The sequence below is a fragment of the Poromitra crassiceps genome (genome assembly GCF_964638095.1).
Source record: "Poromitra crassiceps genome assembly, chromosome: 23".
Taxonomy (NCBI): Eukaryota; Metazoa; Chordata; class Actinopteri; order Beryciformes; family Melamphaidae; genus Poromitra; species Poromitra crassiceps.
Window position 1 is genome coordinate 22,179,693 of NC_139639.1, and position 17,867 is coordinate 22,197,559.

At 46.9% G+C, this 17,867-nt stretch overlaps 1 protein-coding gene across 1 annotated transcript; it reads right to left on the bottom strand.

Moving 5' to 3' along the window:
* Positions 1-17,601, bottom strand: mppe1 (metallophosphoesterase 1). The gene is made up of 9 exons (XM_083658886.1): positions 17,139-17,601; positions 16,836-16,944; positions 15,935-16,038; positions 14,225-14,305; positions 13,368-13,476; positions 12,955-13,035; positions 3,707-3,829; positions 3,019-3,159; positions 1-1,784 (listed from the first exon to the last, which is right to left on the bottom strand). The coding sequence occupies exons 1-9, from the start codon at positions 17,390-17,392 to the stop codon at positions 1,596-1,598; spliced, it is 1,191 nt and encodes a 396-aa protein (XP_083515012.1). The 5' UTR covers positions 17,393-17,601; the 3' UTR covers positions 1-1,595.
* Between the last annotated feature and the right edge of the window lie 266 nt (positions 17,602-17,867).

The following is a 17,867-nucleotide window of genomic DNA, read 5'->3' on the forward strand; positions in this document are numbered from 1 at the left end:
TTCGTTCTTGACACTTGTGCTTTATTATGTACAGTACAGTTCTTCATCAACTTTTTGGCAATTCAGAAACAATTTGACAAAAACCCTCACACAAACATTTGGCACAAAAAGTCAGCCATAAATATATTATGCATCATAAAAATGATGAGAAACCAGTGTCAATCTGGGTGCAAGACAGTGCAATGTCATACATCAATTCGAAAACAGAAACAACTGTTTGGAATGTCAAACTTCATATCACAGATAATGTCAGAGTGAAGAGACATAAACCACCCAACACATCTGACCAGCTAGAACCCTGATACCAGACCTGGGACAAGTGTTATTTTAACATATACATGTATTTGTACACACACACGCACGCACGCACGCACGCACGCACGCACGCACGCACGCACGCACGCACACACACACACACACACACACACACACACACACACACACACACACACACACACACACACACACACATTTCATGTTTGAAGTCAGTGAAGTTAGTGATTGGCAACTCACCTGACATAATTTTCCTGCTGTGCTGAACTCCAGCCATCTGGTACGCTCAGGGATACAGAAGAGGACTACGGCTACAATGAAAAGTTCATTTCATTTCTGACAAACGAATGAACAAACCAAACAATTAAAATAAAATTTGAATACAGAAATTCTGAGAATAAAGTTAAAATCCTGAGTTCTGACTTTAATCCAGTGGTGGGAAAAAGGACTAAAATCCTTCACTGAGGCTATCATAATAGAAAATTACTCCACTAAAAGGAAAAGTCCTGCATTAATAATTGTGCTTAAGTATTAGCAGTAAAATGTAGAAGTATCAAAAGTAAAAGTACTCGTTCTGAAGAACAGACTGTTACATTATTGATGTGTTAACCTGTAAGAAGTATTTTAATGTTGTTTTAATGTTGCTGCTCCATATACTGTTGGGTAGTTGAAATTTGAAACTCTAAAAATGTAACATTTTGTGAGCTTATCATATGTTTTGCATGTAAAACCTTATTCTGCAAAGTAACTAGTAGCTCCCTCCGTCAGTCAGATAAGTACAAAGTAGAAAAGAAATTAAGAAGTGTAAAGTCTTGCAAAATGGAAATACTCAAGTAAAGTGACAGTACCTCATTATTGTGCTTAAGTACAGTACTTGAATACATGTCCTTAGTTACTTTACACCTCTCCTTTCATCTCAAGATTCTGACTTCATTCTCAGAATTCTAAGGTTAATCTCAGAAGTCAAATAAAAGTTTCTCATGTGGCCCTGATCCTCTTCCGTACAAGTAAGTTATAAGGAATGCCAGTAATTATGTGCAACTATTTGGCCCACGTGTGCTTAGAGTCTATAACATCATCATCATCATCAATATCACAAGTAATCAACTTTTAGTTCTTTAAGACAATTAAAATATATATATATCCATATATGATGTCCTTCACAGTACCGCAAAAAAAAGAAAAAAGTAGTATGAACATGGTTTGTTTGGCCCATTCGCTAGAGGAATGTCAGAATTGTAAAAATCCTTAAATCCAGTATTCATTTACCACCCTCATTGCTCGCCCGCCCGCCCGCCTCTTGGCATGCTGGGTAATGTAGTTCACAGAGACTTGTGCTTGCCCAGCAGGCAGAGGCTGAAGCAGCAGTGCAGCAGGCCCTTCAGCCACAGACAGTGGGCCAGGAGCAGGCAGAGCAGGCCGACCCCGGCTGAGCAGTAGACGGCCAGCACCGTGCTCTCCTCCGGCAGGAAACACTTGGACAGAGCGTAGCTGCTGACCGAGACAGACACCTGGGAGGGAGAGAGGAGGGAGGAGAGAGAGAGGGAGGAATGGAAGGAGGGAGAGACAGAGGGGAGGAATTATGGGTGAGAGGTCATTTTGAGGACTCGTGACTCGACTTGGACTTGAGCACTGATTCAGAAGTTGGAGACAAGGACTCAGACTTGTGAATTGATAGAGACAGTTTTTTTGTCGGTTCATTTTTTGTAATAGGCCCTAATCATTTGGCATAAGATAATATGCTATATTAATACCATGACATTATTCAGGGCAGGCACGTGTATTCCACCTACATGTGGATTCACACTTATGACTCTGACTCAGGAAATGGGGACTCTTCTTTGGTGACCTGGACTCGGACTCGAACACTGGGGACTCGAGACTGGAGATATAGTGACTTGACTACAAGTACAACACTGGGACAAACACACATAACTGTCTCTATTCACTTTGTCCTCGTGTGTGTGAGCACATCTTGACAACCGTTGCTCTCATCTACTTCACACAGTCTTGGCAGATGTATTGCTGCGGAACCAAGGACGTGCGACGACTAATTAACTAATCGCTTGAACTAACGACTATTAATCAACTAAGAAAATCGTTGGTCGAGGGCAGTCCTAGATACATTTCAGGATCACCTGAAACTCAATACTTTTGACTTTCACTTGATAGTAAGTTCACCAGCTCAGTGGGCTTGTGGTCTGAGTGTCCGCCCTGAGACTGGGAGGTCGTGAGTTCGATCCCCGGCGGAGTCATACCAAAGACTATAAAAATGGGACCCATTTGCCTCCCTGCTTGGCCCTCAGCATCAAAGGGTTGGAATTGGGGGGTTAGATCACCATATGATTCCCGAGTGCGGCGCACGCTACCGCTCCCCCAGGGGATGTGTCAAATGCGGAGAACAAATTTCACACATTGTGTGACAATCAGTGGGACTTTACCTTTACCTTTAAGTTGAGTATCAGCATTAGACTATCCAAATAAAGTATGTCAAGTGTGACCTTTTATTTGTTTGTTGTTATTATGTTGCTTGTCAAATGCTACTCAAAAGATTGACATATTTTCTACATGTTCCTCTCCCCTCAACCTTCCCCTCACTTAGCTCCAACAGAGACACGCCTTTACTGTACTGCACTATTATAATGTTTAATGAAGAGATGACAGGACAGTTCACATACACACAAGATCAAATGAGACTTTAACAAAATAAAATGTAACCAGCAAAAGAACAACACATTTCCTTACAAGGATGAAGCTGGGGTTGTTGCGGTTCCTCCAGTTGAAGGACGGCACGCTGATTTCTGGGTACTTGTTGTCATGGAGAACCTCGCATCCGCTGTGGGTGTGGCCACTCAGAATGAGGCGGGGCTTAAACCACTGCAGCAGCTGCACGAGAAGAGACAGCGTTCAGATCTACCGAGGGAGCCGGTTGCTGCTCGCTTACATCATTACTTTTATCATCATCATCATCTGCTGTTTTTTGTGTGCATGGGACTAATTGTGACAGCAGCAGTATTTTATTGTCTTTTAATACAAAGCAGCTTCAGAAGCAGCTTCAGAATAGGGATGTTAATGATTCATCGACAAACGATTCATCGCCGTTAAGAATTTGATCAATCATACATAATGTTAACCGATTAATCGACTATGTGCTATTATTTGTGCTACCACAAGGGTGAAATTTTACTTCCACTGCTTATACCGGAAGAAGAAATGTCAAAATTTCAAAAGCTGTTTTTTAAATAATGATTAATTGATCGTTAACATGACCAATTAATCGATTAAGGAATGTATAAAAATTAGCATCCCTGCTTCAGAAGGAGACAGAAAACACACACACACACACACACACACACACACACACACACACACACACACACACACACACACACACACACACACACACAGTGGATGCAGTGTGAGGGAGGCTCACCCTCTGGGAGGCTTCTTTTGACAACACGTCATACTTCTCTCTGAACAGCAGATGTCGCTCTTCAGGCGCCGCAGCGTCTTGCCCCGTGCAGCCGGCATCACTCACTCGGTACAGAGGATAGTGCTGGGGGAACAGAGCAGCCAGTAAGGGGGGTGCTCCGGGCTGGGTTTGGGTTAGTAAAAGGGAATTTATCGTGCAGCCGTAAAAACTGTTTAAAAAAGTTAAAATGGGTAAAACACCAGACTCTTTTACCATTAGAGGGTTAGATATTAAACAAATAAAAAAGGGATAGAAGAAAGAATTCAGCCACTGGGGTCTGCATCAGACCAAGTCAAGTTAATTTATACAGCGCTCCATCACAAAGCAAGTCTGAAAGGAGAACAGAGAACAAACCCACCTGGGTCTAACTAAATCCACAATTCATCACAAAATAAAATGATGCAATACAGAATAAATAAGTGTGAATAACAGACAAGGGGACAAATGAGGAAAAAGACACAAGGGAGGGATTAGAAGACATCACAAGACACACATAACAGCATGTTAGAAAGACATGACAGGCCTACCTAACCTACCGAGCCCAGTCTGACTGGCAGCACCAGCCTGAGACACTCAGGGAAGACCAGGAAAAACTCCCAAGAAAAACCTTTTTGGGGGAAAGAAATGGAAGAAACCTTGGCCAAGTTCTCACACGCCGAAATATCATTCTTTTGATTTTTGCCACACCTGAACATTTGGACGAACAGTTATACATGACACAATAGAACAAAGACAGTGACATGTGAAGGTGACAAATGTAAACCATGCAGACATGTGAATCAAGTCATTTGGTCCAAGTCTCAAGCAAGTCCCAATCATTTTTTCTTGGGGAAGTCAAGTCAAGCCCTTAGTTGAGGCAAGTCACTTTCCAGTCAAGTCAGACCCCAAAACCCCCAACCAAATTTATCTAACCTGTTCAAAAAGTATGACAATGAATTGAATTTGTAATATATTTATTGATATTCAGGAAAATAAATGTAATCAAACAAATAACTTAATAAAAGCATATTTATTTCTTAATTTCTGAAATCATGACAGCCAGACTATAATGTAATTGACACTTTTAAAAGTCTTTATTTACAATAAAAAAAACTTCTAATGTGAACATTGACAACATTGAACTGTTTTTTATTTTTATTGGGTGACTGATGAATGACAGATATTTGTGTTCAGGATAACCCTGACTATAAACTAACCCAAAAGTCTAATGTACACACGACAGTCAGCATGATCAGATCATGCTTACTGTGCAAAAGCCTATCCCTCTTCTCAGGAGGAGGGGGGGGGGGGGGGGGGCAGGCCTTAGATGCACTCTAACCAGCCACACCTGGACTATATAAGAGGACACTGATTAGACCAGGCTCAGTTTGCCATCTACGCTGCTGGGGGAAGGCTGTTGGTTGGGCCTTTCCTGCCAAATCCCTTTGTCTGCAAATGTACAGATGCATAATTTAAAGTAAGTGTTAAGTTTGTTATAGTTAGTGTTATTTCCTTTGTATATTGATTGAGTATTTGATTTGAATTAGTTTTATTATATTAGTTTACAGTTGAATTTGTTTTCTCTTGTTTGTTCGAATACTTTGTTAATATCTTGTTTGTCTTTTAGGTTCAATCATCTGTCTGATGATTATCCATCCACAAAGGGATTTGCTTTGAATAAAAAACCCTTGGAATTGGTTCCTCTGAGTCCTCCTCATTCCACCATGATGTCCCACTTGCTGAGGCCATACCTGTAACTTCCACCTATACAGTTTTCTACATGGTCCTTCGAACCCGGATTAGCCTCAGCAAGTGGGAATGGCTCAGAGGAACCAGCAAGAGGAGGAACTAAGGAGGGGGACACGGACCAGAGGACCACCGTCATACCTCCAGGATTTTGACTATCAATATCAAGCCATCCAATCAGCCCCCCTGGACGAGGCCTTTCACCCCCCTCCCCCACTGCACTACCATGAACAAGTAGTGGGCTCCACTCCTGAACAGCATCCTGGCCAACCAGCACCAAGTGACAATGATACCAGAGACATTCTATTGCAGGTGGTCAGGAGGCTTGACAGGAGGCTTGAAGCTGTGGAGGGATACCTGGCCTCAGGCAGATCTAATGCCTCAAGCTATGGGGGAAGTGAGTATGATTCAGACAGGGATTTGGGCATGTTCACTCTACCTGGGAGCAAGTACACCCAAACCCGGCCCCAGAGTGCATGCCCACTGCACCCGCCCAACAAAGAGACACTAAGGCTTCCTATGAAAGCATATTCGGACCCTGCTATTCGGGCGGGCCTAAGTCCTACTCACCTCCACCAGCCGTTGTCTCAGCAGGTGGCCCAAGCGCCCCCCCCCCAGGCTGGCACCTCCTCTGCCTCAGGTGTTCCCTGCGCCTCCTCCGCTCCAGGTGCTTCCTGCGCCTCTTCCGCTCCAGGTGCTTCCTGTGCCTCCTCCGCTCCAGGTGCTCCCTGCACCTCCTCCGCTCCAGGTGCTCCCTGCACCTCCTCCTCTCCAGGTGCTCCCTGCACCTCCTCCTCTCCAGGTGCTCCCTGCACCTCCTCCTCTCCAGGTGCTCCCTGCACCTCCTCCTCTCCAGGTGCTCCCTGCACCTCCTCCGCTCCAGGGGCTCCCTGCACCTCCTCCTCTCCAGGTGCTCCCTGCACCTCCTCCTCTCCAGGTGCTCCCTGCACCTCCTCCGTCACAGGTGTTCCCTGCACCTCCTCCTCTCCAGGTGCTCCCTGCACCTCCTCCGCTCCAGGTGCTCCCTGCACCTCCTCCTCTCCAGGTGCTCCCTGCACCTCCTCCGTCACAGGTGTTCCCTGCACCTCCTCCTCTCCAGGTGCTCCCTGCACCTCCTCCGCTCCAGGTGTTCCCTGCACCTCCTCCGCTCCAGGTGTTCCCTGCACCTCCTCCGTCACAGGTGCTCCCTGCACCTCCTCCTCTCCAGGTGCTCCCTGCACCTCCTCCGCTCCAGGTGCTCCCTGCACCTCCTCCGCCTCAGGTGTTCCCTGCACCTCCTCTGCCTCAGGTGTTCCCTGCACCTCCTCTGCCTCAGGTGTTCCCTGCACCTCCTCTGCCTCAGGTGTTCCCTGCACCTCCTCTGCCTCAGGTGTTCCCTGCACCTCCTCTGCCTCAGGTGTTCCCTGCACCTCCTCTGCCTCAGGTGTTCCCTGCACCTCCTCCGCCTCAGGTGTTCCCTGCACCTCCTCCGCCTCAGGTGTTCCCTGCACCTCCTCCGCCTCAGGTGTTACCTGCACCTCCTCCACCTCAGGTGCTTCCTGCGCCTCCCCAGTTCCAGGTGGCCCCCGCACCACCTCCGCTCCAGGTGCCCCCCTTATTCCAGGTGCTCCCTGTGCCTCCGCCGCTCCAGGCGGGCCCTGTACCTATTCAATTCCAGTGGGCCCCGGCAACTGATCCTATGCAGGTAGGCCCAGCACCCCTAGGTTGGCCAGCCCAAGTAAGGCAACCCCAACAATATTATGACCACCAGGCTTACCAATATGGTAATTACCTTCCTCAGTTGGCCCCCTTACCTCCAGTGCATAACTCCCAACCATATGCAGGCCCCCCGCCCGGGTATAGGTCACGGGTAGAGGGACCCACCTTCCCTAGTCTTTATAAGGAAGACCCACATGACTATACCATGCTGAAGATGGCCCTTATTAATCTGCTACCTCCCTGGGAAACAGAAATTTATAAGTACCACATCCTATTAGACCACCTTAAGCTGCCCTCTGCTCGACATATTGCATTAGCATATGCCCATGACCCACAGCCTTACACTAGGTCCTTGGCTGCCTTAGACCAACAGTATGGACAGCCCCACCATCTGGCCACCAGGGAGATCACCAATATAATTAACCTCCCAAAAATTCAACCTGGTGACTCTAGAGCATTTCATACTTTTGCAGTGAGAGTCCAATCCCTAGTGGGGATGTTGCAGGCCATGGGGCAGAGTGCAGGGGCAGCAGAGCTGAACTGTCCCTCCCTACACCACCTTTTGAGTAAGTTGCCAGCGGATTCCGTAGGCAACTTTGTACGGTATGCCCGAGCAACCCTGCCAGGGGTCCACTACACCCTGGTGCACTTTGCAGCGTGGCTGCAGGGTGAGGCAATGATGTGTGTGCCAATCTGTGGCAGCACAGGTTAGGTACTTGAATACGGACAGCTCTATGCAGAGCAGGAAGTCAACTTCGAGGCCTGCCCCTACAACCGCCACGATACTGCATGGTACCGACTTCAACCCCCCTCCCTCAACTCGCCCGGTAAGAGAGGAGAGAAAACCCAAGCCCTGCTCATTCTGCAATTCACCTGGGCATCCAATAATCAAGTGCAAAGAGCTGAAGGATCACCCCACGGAGAAGGTGATGGCGTGGATTAAGAGGGAGAGGTTGTGCTGGAGGTGTGCAGGGCCACACATGGCTATTGACTGTAATCTCAGGAAGCCATGCCCCCACTGCAATGGGAAGCACCTTGGTATTCTCCACCATGTCAATCAGAGAGACCGACAGCAAGGTCCTGTACTTGAACCCCCAGTCCAATTCCCCCAAAGTCCTGCTAAAGGTGGTCAAAGTAATTCTATGCAACCAACACCGGTCACTGGAGACCTATGCCATTCTGGATGATGGCTCGCAGCGTACAATGCTCCTGCCAGCAGCCCGTAAACAGCTAGGGCTTAAAGGGCCTGCGGAACATCTAGCTGTACGCACAATCAGGCAGAAAACCGAAGCACTGAACGGAACTTCAGTCACTTTTGAAATATCACCTGCCCTCAATCCACAGGTAACCTTCCTTATCAAAGATGCATTCACCTCTGAGAAACTGTCCCTTGTAGAACAGAGCTATCCGGTAGATAAACTGAAAAAGCGATATCGCCACCTACAGGGCCTTCCCCTCCCCTCCTTCCAGAAGGTGCAGCCCCTTCTTCTCATAGGAGCAGACAATTCTCACTTAATAACTCCCACGAAACCAGTCTGCTTAGGTCCTCCAGGGGCACCAGCAGCCCTCCACACCCAGCTGGGTTGGACACTTCAAGGGCCCACCTCCCTCCAGGGACATTCAGAGGTAGCCCAAGCTCTCTTTATCTCCACTGGGTCTCCCAGTGCCGAACTCAGTCGCCATGTGGAGAGGCTCTGGCAAGTAGATGTTCTCCCATTTCAAAATGAGAAACTGATAACAAGGTCCAAGCTGGACGTGGAGGCCATGAAACTCCTGGAGGCCAAAACAACAAGAGTACAAATGGACGGAATTGGACGGTATGCTACACCTCTCCTTCGCCGGCGTGATGTCCCAACCCTACATGCACCTAAGGAGTCAGTGATGCCTCTCCTACGCCAGACTGAACGCCACCTAGGAAAGAAACCGGAGTTGGCTCAGACCTATGTAAAGGAGATCGAAAAGTTGGTGCAGGCGGGTTATGTTGCCAAACTAACTAGTGAGCAGATATCCGAGTCACTAGAGTCCTGGTACATCCCCCACCACATTGTGGAACACATTGGAAAATTCCGTATAGTCTTTAATTGTTCATTCCCCTACCAAGGCCAAATTTTGAATGACCAACGCTGCTGAGATTATTGTGGCGAGAGATGAAGCGAGAAGACCCTCCGGATGTATAAGAGTGGCAAGTCCTCCCATTTGGCACAACCTGCAGCCCCTGCTGTGCCCTCTATGCTGTACAAAGACATGCACAAGCCCACCAAGAGCCTGGTAATGTTGCAAATATAGTCCTCCAGTCCTTTTATGTAGATAATTGTTTGCATTCTCTACCTTGTCCTCTAGAGGCCAAGGAATTGGATTATCAAGCTGAGAGATACACTGTCCTCTGGAGGCTTTGACATCAGGCAGTGGGCCAGTAACATTCAATCTGTTGTAGACCATCTACCACCAGAGGCCCAAGCCGACAGTACAGAGAGATGGCTGGGTCAGGACCGAACAGAGCCTACAGAGGGCACTCTTGGACTGAGCTGGAATTTTGCATCAGACACGCTAGGCTACAAACATAGGCCAGTGGTGTATAATGCTTTAACAATGAGGAACGTATACAAAGTACTTGCCACTCAATATGACCCCCTGGGATATGTGACACCTTTTACCACCAGAGCTAAAGTCCTTCTCCAGCAGCTATGGATGGAGAAAAGAGAATGGGATGATCCCATACCCCCGGGCAAACTTCAGCAGGCATGGTTGGAGTGGGAGAGTGAACTGCCTGACCGGCCAAAGTCCAATACGCAAGATGGTATGAGTCCAATGCCCCTGGGCCCATAAAACAGAGACAATTGCATATATTTTGTGATGCTTCAGAAAGAGCTTATGGCTCTGTAGCTTATTTGAGGATGGAGGATGAAGAAGGAGGCACTCATGTTTCATTTGTTATGGCTCGATCCCGGGTAGCCCCCAAAAAACAGCTCACCATTCCCCGCCTTGAGTTGTCCGCAGCCCTGACAGGAGCCCAGCTGGCCCAGTTGTTTAAGAATGAGTTAACAACCTCTATCGACAAAACCGTGCTCTGGTCAGATTCTACTGTTGTTCTGACATGGTTACAGTCAGAGTCATGTAGATACCAAGTCTTTGTTGCCAACCGCATCACAGCGATCCTGGACCTAACCTCTCCTGACCAGTGGCGTTATGTTGATACATGTAACAACCCTGCTGATGACATTACAAGGGGTAAGAGAGTAATGGAACTGGCAGAACCTCACAGATGGAACAGAGGCCCGGCATTTCTGGGTCTGGCCCCCAAGCAATGGCCCATTCAGCCACCACCTATTAACAACCCACTTCCAGATTTGAAGAAACCCCTGTTCTGTGGCCTCACCCAAACAAATGAGCACCCAGATCTACCGGACCCGAGCCGGTTTGGTACCTGGCAAGATCTGGTTGAGGCAACATACCAACAGCTTCAGGATGCTATCAAACACTCCCCTGCTGGGACCCCTTCACCTGACCGGGCTACAGCTGAAATAATTCTGATCTCACAAGCCCAAACGGAAAGTTTCCCTGAGGATTTCCAGTCACTTAAATCTGGTAGGGAACTTCCCGCCCATAGTCGTCTCTTATCCCTTTCCCCACAGTTTGAGGCCAAACTAAATCTTATTAGAGTGGGAGGCAGACTTAGATTGGCTGAGGAACTTGAACCAGGGGCCATGCACCCCATCATTCTTGACCCCAAGCACCGAGTAACACTTCTGATAATAAAGGACTATGATGCACGGCTCCTTCACCCAGGCCCAGGGAGGGTCTTTGCAGAGATCAGACGTTTATACTGGATTCTTCGTGGCCGCCAGGCCATTAAGTGGCACCAATGGACTTGTATCGAATGCAGGAAATGGAGAGCTAAACCCATTGTTCCCAAAATGGCGGATTTGCCCCCTTCCCGAGTTCGCTTAACTCAGCCCCCATTCTGGTCAACAGGAATGGACTGTTTTGGCCCCTTACTCATAAAGTTGGGCCGCAAGACTGATAAGAGATGGGGCCTCCTGTTCAAATGCCTCACCACGTACTGTGTGCATATATAAATCCTTACCAGCCTGGACACAGATAGCTTCCTGATGGCCTTACAACGTTTCACAGCACGCCGAGGTCAACCCTTCGAGCTCCTATCGGATCGTGGGACGAACTTTAAGGGGGGGGCAAAGGAGCTCAGTAATGCTTTCACGGCTTTGAACCCAGAACTGAAGGAGCAGCTGGGAAGGAGGAGGATCAAGTTCAGGTTTAACCCCCCAAATGCTCCCCATTTTGGAGGAATGTGGGAGAGGGAGGTGAGATCTATTAAAACAGCATTACGTGTGGTGCTGGGGGCACAGACGGTTACAGAGGAAGTACTTAACACCGTGCTGATAGAAATCAAAGGCATCAATTCAAAACCACTTGGATATGTGTCATCAGACCTGGCTGACCCGGACCCTGTGACCCCAAATCTGCTCCTCATGGGGCGGCGGGACGCTTCACTCCCTCAGGCCGTGTATGCTGAGTCTGACCTCATGGGCCGTAGGCGATGGAAACACAGCCAGATCCTAACCGACCACTTCTGGACACGTTTCATCAAGGACTACCTACCCAGCCTCCAAACCCGCCGTAAATGGCAGAGGGACACCCCGGGTCTCGTAGCGTCTGATGTAGTTATGGTAATAGACCCACAGCTACCTAGAGGGCTCTGGCCGATCGGAAAAGTAGCTTGGCTCCTTCCGAGTGAGGATGGCCGCGTCCGTACAGTGGAGGTCACCATCAAAGGGAAACCATACATCAGACCCGTTGCAAGACTAGTGCCCCTCCCTCCAATGGCTGACACTGAAACCACTAACCCTGACTGAAGTTAGGATATTTGTCTGTGCAAAAGCCTATCCCTCTTCTCGGGAGGAGGGGGGGGGGGCCTTAGATGCACTCTAACCAGCCACACCTGGACTGTATAAGAGGACACTGATTAGACCAGGCTCAGTTTGCCATCTACGCTGCTGGGGGAAGGCTGTTGGTTGGGCCTTTCCTGCCAAATCCCTTTGTCTGCAAATGTACAGATGCATAATTTAAAGTAAGGGTTAAGTTTGTTATAGTTAGTGTTATTTCCTTTGTATATTGATTGAGTATTTGATTTGAATTAGTTTTATTATATTAGTTTACAGTTGAATTTGTTTTCTCTTGTTTGTTCGAATACTTTGTTAATATCTTGTTTGTCTTTTAGGTTCAATCATCTGTTCACACTTGTCTACATCTGTCGGATGATTATCCATCCACAAAGGGATTTGCTTTGAATAAAAAACCCTTGGAATTGGTTCCTCTGAGTCCTCCTCATTCCACCATGATGTCCCACTTGCTGAGGCCATACCTGTAACTTTCACCTATACAGTTTAACACACTTACTGTCGTGCCTAGTCACCCGTCAAAGGCCCATTCTGAGCCAGGGAAAAACCCAGTATTTAATATTTAAACTGAAAACAAAATGAACACAGTCATTAGAGCAGTGGTTCCCAAAGTGGGGGTCGGGACCCCCAAGGGGGGTCATGGGACACCACTGGGTGGGTCGCGAGATGATTTCCAGAATGTGTGAAATTGGCCTAAAGAATTATGTGAACTACAAAATGTGTGAAATACAATTTAAAATTTCTAAGTCCAAATTGAGTCTCAAGTCAATTATTTTCCGTCAAGTCAAGCTGCAAGTAATCAAAACAGTCACTGGAGTGGACTTGAGTTCAAGTCACAATGGCTCGAGTCCACATCTCTGAAACGTCTACCTGTAACATGATGGGCGGAGTGGCAGGATGGAGCTGCAAGCCGTCACAGCTGTCCATCACAGCACTGGTGGCCTGTACGTTCTGCAGGAACAGCATGACATCATCAGCTATGAGTCAAAACATCAGGCAACATTTTGATGTCATGTCCCTCTCCTCCCCTCGCTCTGCTTTGGGAGCCTAGCCACTGTTTACAGGTGAAAACGTCCATAGATAAATGTCTATGGAGAAAATGAATGGGGAACTCACTTCTGGGGCAAGAAATGTCATGTGACTGTTCAGCTCTATGTTCAGTCCCCACCTCTGCCACCTTTGCCAATCTTTTCTTCACTTGACTTTAAGCCTTTCAGAACCTCTTGAGTGCTAGTGGAGTCTGTCTGAGGTCCTGAGGTGTGACCGCATGAAACGACTCTGACCTGAAGAGAACAGTTGAGCTCTCTGGAGAGTTTGATCAGCTCCTTCTCCACCGACTGGCAGATCGGACAGCCATCACCGTGAAGAGCCACACTGTTGACTAGCAGAAAGCTGAGGAGAGAGAGGCTCACCATCACACACACTGCAGCTGTAAGGCTGGAGATACAGTACACCCCGAATATCACACCATGATGCTTTTCTCATCTTTGATGGTGTAACCAAACTTGCTGGTTTGAATATGAATCACACTATGATGTAACAAAATTTGCATTGTGCAGCTTTCATGCAAAATGGTTTAATCTCTTCCAAATTATTGCACAAATTTGTTGTAATACTGCTGCAGTGTGCAATTTATTGAATAAAAAGGGGCATCAACATGTTGACAGAGACAATGTTCAAATGCATGGATTTTTTCCCAATCAGGGTTATTAAAGTTTTGGATTTTTTTGGTATAGTTTCATTTCAATATCAATTTCATTTCAGTCTGTTTCCACTGTGGGTTTCTTAGTTTTCGTTTCCAGAGTACATTGTAAATGAGCAAATTTTTTAGCAAATATTTTCTATACCAATCCTATATCATACTTCTACTTTTACTTAGAGAATGAAAATATCGGCAAAATAAAAGAAATACGTTCTAGTACTCTTTCTTGGGGGGGTGGGGCACAACAACTTGTCAACATATTTCAAAGTACAGGATCCGTGGAACAGTTTGGTGTGTGTTGCCTTGCCTTGCTCAGAGGCACTGTGGTGCATGCACACACACACACACACACACACACACACTGCGGGGATTAAACCTCTAACCGTCCAGCCTGTTGACTTATCAGGTTCGTTTGAAAGTCATGTGACCATGACTCACTTGATCCCCTTTTTGGTGACGATCCTGGTGGAAGAGGCATTAAAGACTTTATCAAAGCGCTGCAGCTTGGACCAGTCCATCCTGCAGAGAGAGAGAGAGTGAGAGATGGAGAGAGGGAGGGAAGGAGAGAGGGGGGAGGGAAAGAAAGAGAGAGGGGGCATAGAGAGGCACTGTTCATCACTCACTTGTGTTGATAACCTGCTGTGCTGTCTGCTTGTGTGTGTGAGTGCTCCAGCCGTATATCATTGCACTATTACATAAGAGGAGTGCCATTTAAGTTTCTATACTGCAAGTGTTAATGCCACTGCATGTCTCCATAATCCTAAATATCCTCTCCATGAAATCACAGGCAAGATAACGACAATATAGAATAGTGTGTGTCTGTGTAATGAGGCCCACTGTTGTGGAGCGGACTGCTTCTTCCCCTGAGGAGATGTCACATATAGCTCACTGAAATTCACTATAATTGCCCCATAATAGAAAAATAATTTCCCTCAAACGCAATGTGGTGGTGTTTTGTGACATTTTTCAAGACACCGATAACTTGCTTGCCTCCTTGGTATCAAACTTTTTCAAGGCAAAGTCCCACAGAGACACAAATTATACATTTCTTTGTCCCTGTTTATTTACTGTATTTCTGTTCTCTGTATTACTGTTTTATTATTGTACTGCCCAAACTCACCAATAGCGAGCACACTCAATCCAAACTATAAACTTGGGTTCAGAGCCTAAATGAACTAGTAGAAAAGAGAATAGGCCAGGCCAGCACACTAAAGTTTAATAGGCATCTGGGACAGATGGCAGCACGGACGTGTTTCAGCAAAAAGCCTTCACCTTGTAACATAACAGTTTTGAGAGGCACCTTGATAGAGAATGGAATTTTAACCACTCTTCATTCGCTAAATGTATATATAACAGCTGATATAGCCTAAACCAAATGAATCGAAACCAGGAGTCCAGGAAGATGTCTTAATGAAAGTATATTTATTACCATAACATTCTCTGTCAATATGTATTGTCAGGGGGCTGAATCTCAATGTACACATTCTGATACGTTATACAGAGTCAAATATTCAGCCGCGATTTACAGTTGATTGATTACTTATACTGTAAGGCAGGACAGAGGAGGAAAAGGCAGAGAGGAGGGGGGGGGGGTAAATGTGTGTGCGTCGTGGAGTCTAACAGAGAGTTATCAGTTGTTATTGGAACACGACGCACTGACCTAGGTTTCAGCAAAAGGAGAGAAGTCCTCAATGCCACGGGTGAATCTATATGTGTCAGATGTCATGTCATGTTAACTTATTGTAGCATAATTATGCGTATGCAATTATTAGCTTATTGAATACGAAATGGCATGGAACTTATATTTTTCTCCAACACACCTAAGGAATAAAGTTTACTTACTTATATCTGAGAAGGGTTTTGTGGTATGACCTTATACATAATGCTGTAACTGGAGTGAAACCAGGTATCTCTGTACCTAATATACAAATAGTTATGGAATTCTGGACAAAATCATATCTAACAAAAAAACTGCCTATTCTCCAATGTCCGAAAGACAAAATCTCATCAAATGGGGGTCATGTGGACTAAATTAGGCGTCCTCCCTAATATGAAAAGGTTTAGAATCACTGATCTACAGACAAAGTTCAAGTTCAAAAGGTGGCAACTTATGCAAATGGGTCTGTAAGGTAAAGCGTATAGCCTTACTCATAATGGAAACCGATGTCATGGTTCCCAACCAGCACGACCAGTTCTGTGTCGGTGGAATGCCGGAACATCCTGTGGAAGCGGCGCACGTCATCCTCCCAGTCCTGCAGGAACAACAGCACACGCCTATGGCTTTAGTTTTCAATCATGTCTTGTTGAAAACTCCCCTAGGTGCCCCATTAGAGTTAATGCGCTCCCTATGGGTCACCAAGCAGCTCCCATTGGTGTCTGACTTTGTCTTGATTTACATTCCTTATTCCTCTTTGCACCTGCAGGGGACCAAACTCACATAGGAGACCTTTAATTACATATTTAAAGACATCCGCCTCTAACAGATTGGCCTCATGTTTTTCATAGTGATCTGTGTCTAAAATGAAGACAACATGCTGCCATTTTGTATATTTCTCTCTCAGCATATGTCAAGGGCAAATCCAAGGGCTTGGATTCTGACTCAATCAGAACAGCTACAGTATAGCTACAAATAATAACAGATCATGCCACCTGGTGCAGTAAATGAATGGAAGAAGACGGTGTGAACCCCTTGTTTCATGTTGGCACTGGCAGCAGTCCCTGTGAGAAATTTACAAAACAAAAGATGATGTACCATGGTGGGCCAACACGAGTCTGGTTGAAACATGCATCCTCTGGAGCATGGATGGCACATAATATGACTGAACCATGCTGTGAACTGCACAGATTTCATAAACAACACCAGTGTGGATTTAGCCTACCTGTGATAGGGGAGAGAGATAGAGGAGAGAGGGAGACAGACAGGGAGCAAGGAGAGGGGGAAGAGGGGGAGAGAGGGAGACAGACAGGGAGAGAGAAGAGAGGCGATAGAGAGAAGAGTGGGAGAGGGAGAGAAAGCCATGCGGGGCGAATTAAGGAGCTCTGTGCATACCTTCTGCGAGCTCCACTTGCCTTCGTCGAAGATGTCCCCGAGAATAAATACGATTTCGGGCCTGAGCAGCCAGAGCGCGGTCTGGAAAGCCCTCTCCATCTGCCATTCCCTGTGCGTTTGGACATTTGGACACATGTCGGTCACTCGGTGTTATTGTTGTTTACCGATCACGTGCGCAGAGCTGGGGGGGGGGGGGGGGGTGACCACATGCAGGGTCCGATGGGGGATGGGAGCTTGGAGGGATTTCATATTCGAAATGATAAATGAATGAGAAAAAATGAATGAGAGCCGAAAATAGCCCACCTTCTCAGCTTGTCAAACCAGTGTCCCCCGACGGCTCCCAGGAGGTGAGTGTCAGACAGCACCATTGCGCGGAGAGTCGGGTCCATCGGCCGGCCGTCGATGCCCTCTCCCCCGGCCCGCACATGACTGAGCTTCGGCCAGGCGCACTTCAGGATGGTCGGAAAATAAATGATGTACTCGCAGAAGAAGAAGACGCCGCCGACCACGAAAATCAGCAGGACCCCGGCCATCCATCTGGCGCTAATCCTCGGCATTTCTTTGTTATTTGGCGCTTTGGATGCCCTGAACTGGCGCACTGTTGATGGAGCATCTTATCCCCTCTTCCAAACCTCTGTGTTTAGGTTTCCAGCCTGATGATGCTCATGGCAAGTTGTTCAGCAAGTTGCACCTGATGCAGTCACGTCTGACGTATCTGGTCTGGATAATGGGTGGGAAGTAGTCTACCCTCCTGCCCTGTGCCTCTTCTGCCTGTGGTCACCGGTCAGAGAGCATGAGCCGCGCAAGCCAGTGTCACTAAAATCGCAATCAGAGCGCCTCTCTGCTCCTCTAAAGCCAGACAGAATTAAATAACTCTTCTGGTCCCAGTTTTCAAAATAAAACCAATTGATCTGTTTATTGATCTTCTGATCAGATGTAGGCTATTGGCAGTGTTTGGGGTAACTCATTACAAAAATAACATATTACCTGTATTATATTACTTTTAGCAGTAACTCAGTAATATAACTTATT

Excerpts from the sequence above, each read along its gene's own strand:
- mppe1 (XM_083658886.1), bottom strand. The coding sequence starts at position 17,392 with ATGCCGAGGATTAGCGCCAGATGGATGGCCGGGGTCCTGCTGATTTTC. Across the intron at positions 16,945-17,138 it reads TGGTTTGACAAGCTGAGAAG|GGAATGGCAGATGGAGAGGG; the intron begins GTGGGCTATTTT and ends CCAAACGCACAG. Across the intron at positions 14,306-15,934 it reads GACATCGGTTTCCATTATGA|GATGGACTGGTCCAAGCTGC; the intron begins GTAAGGCTATAC and ends CTCTCTCTGCAG.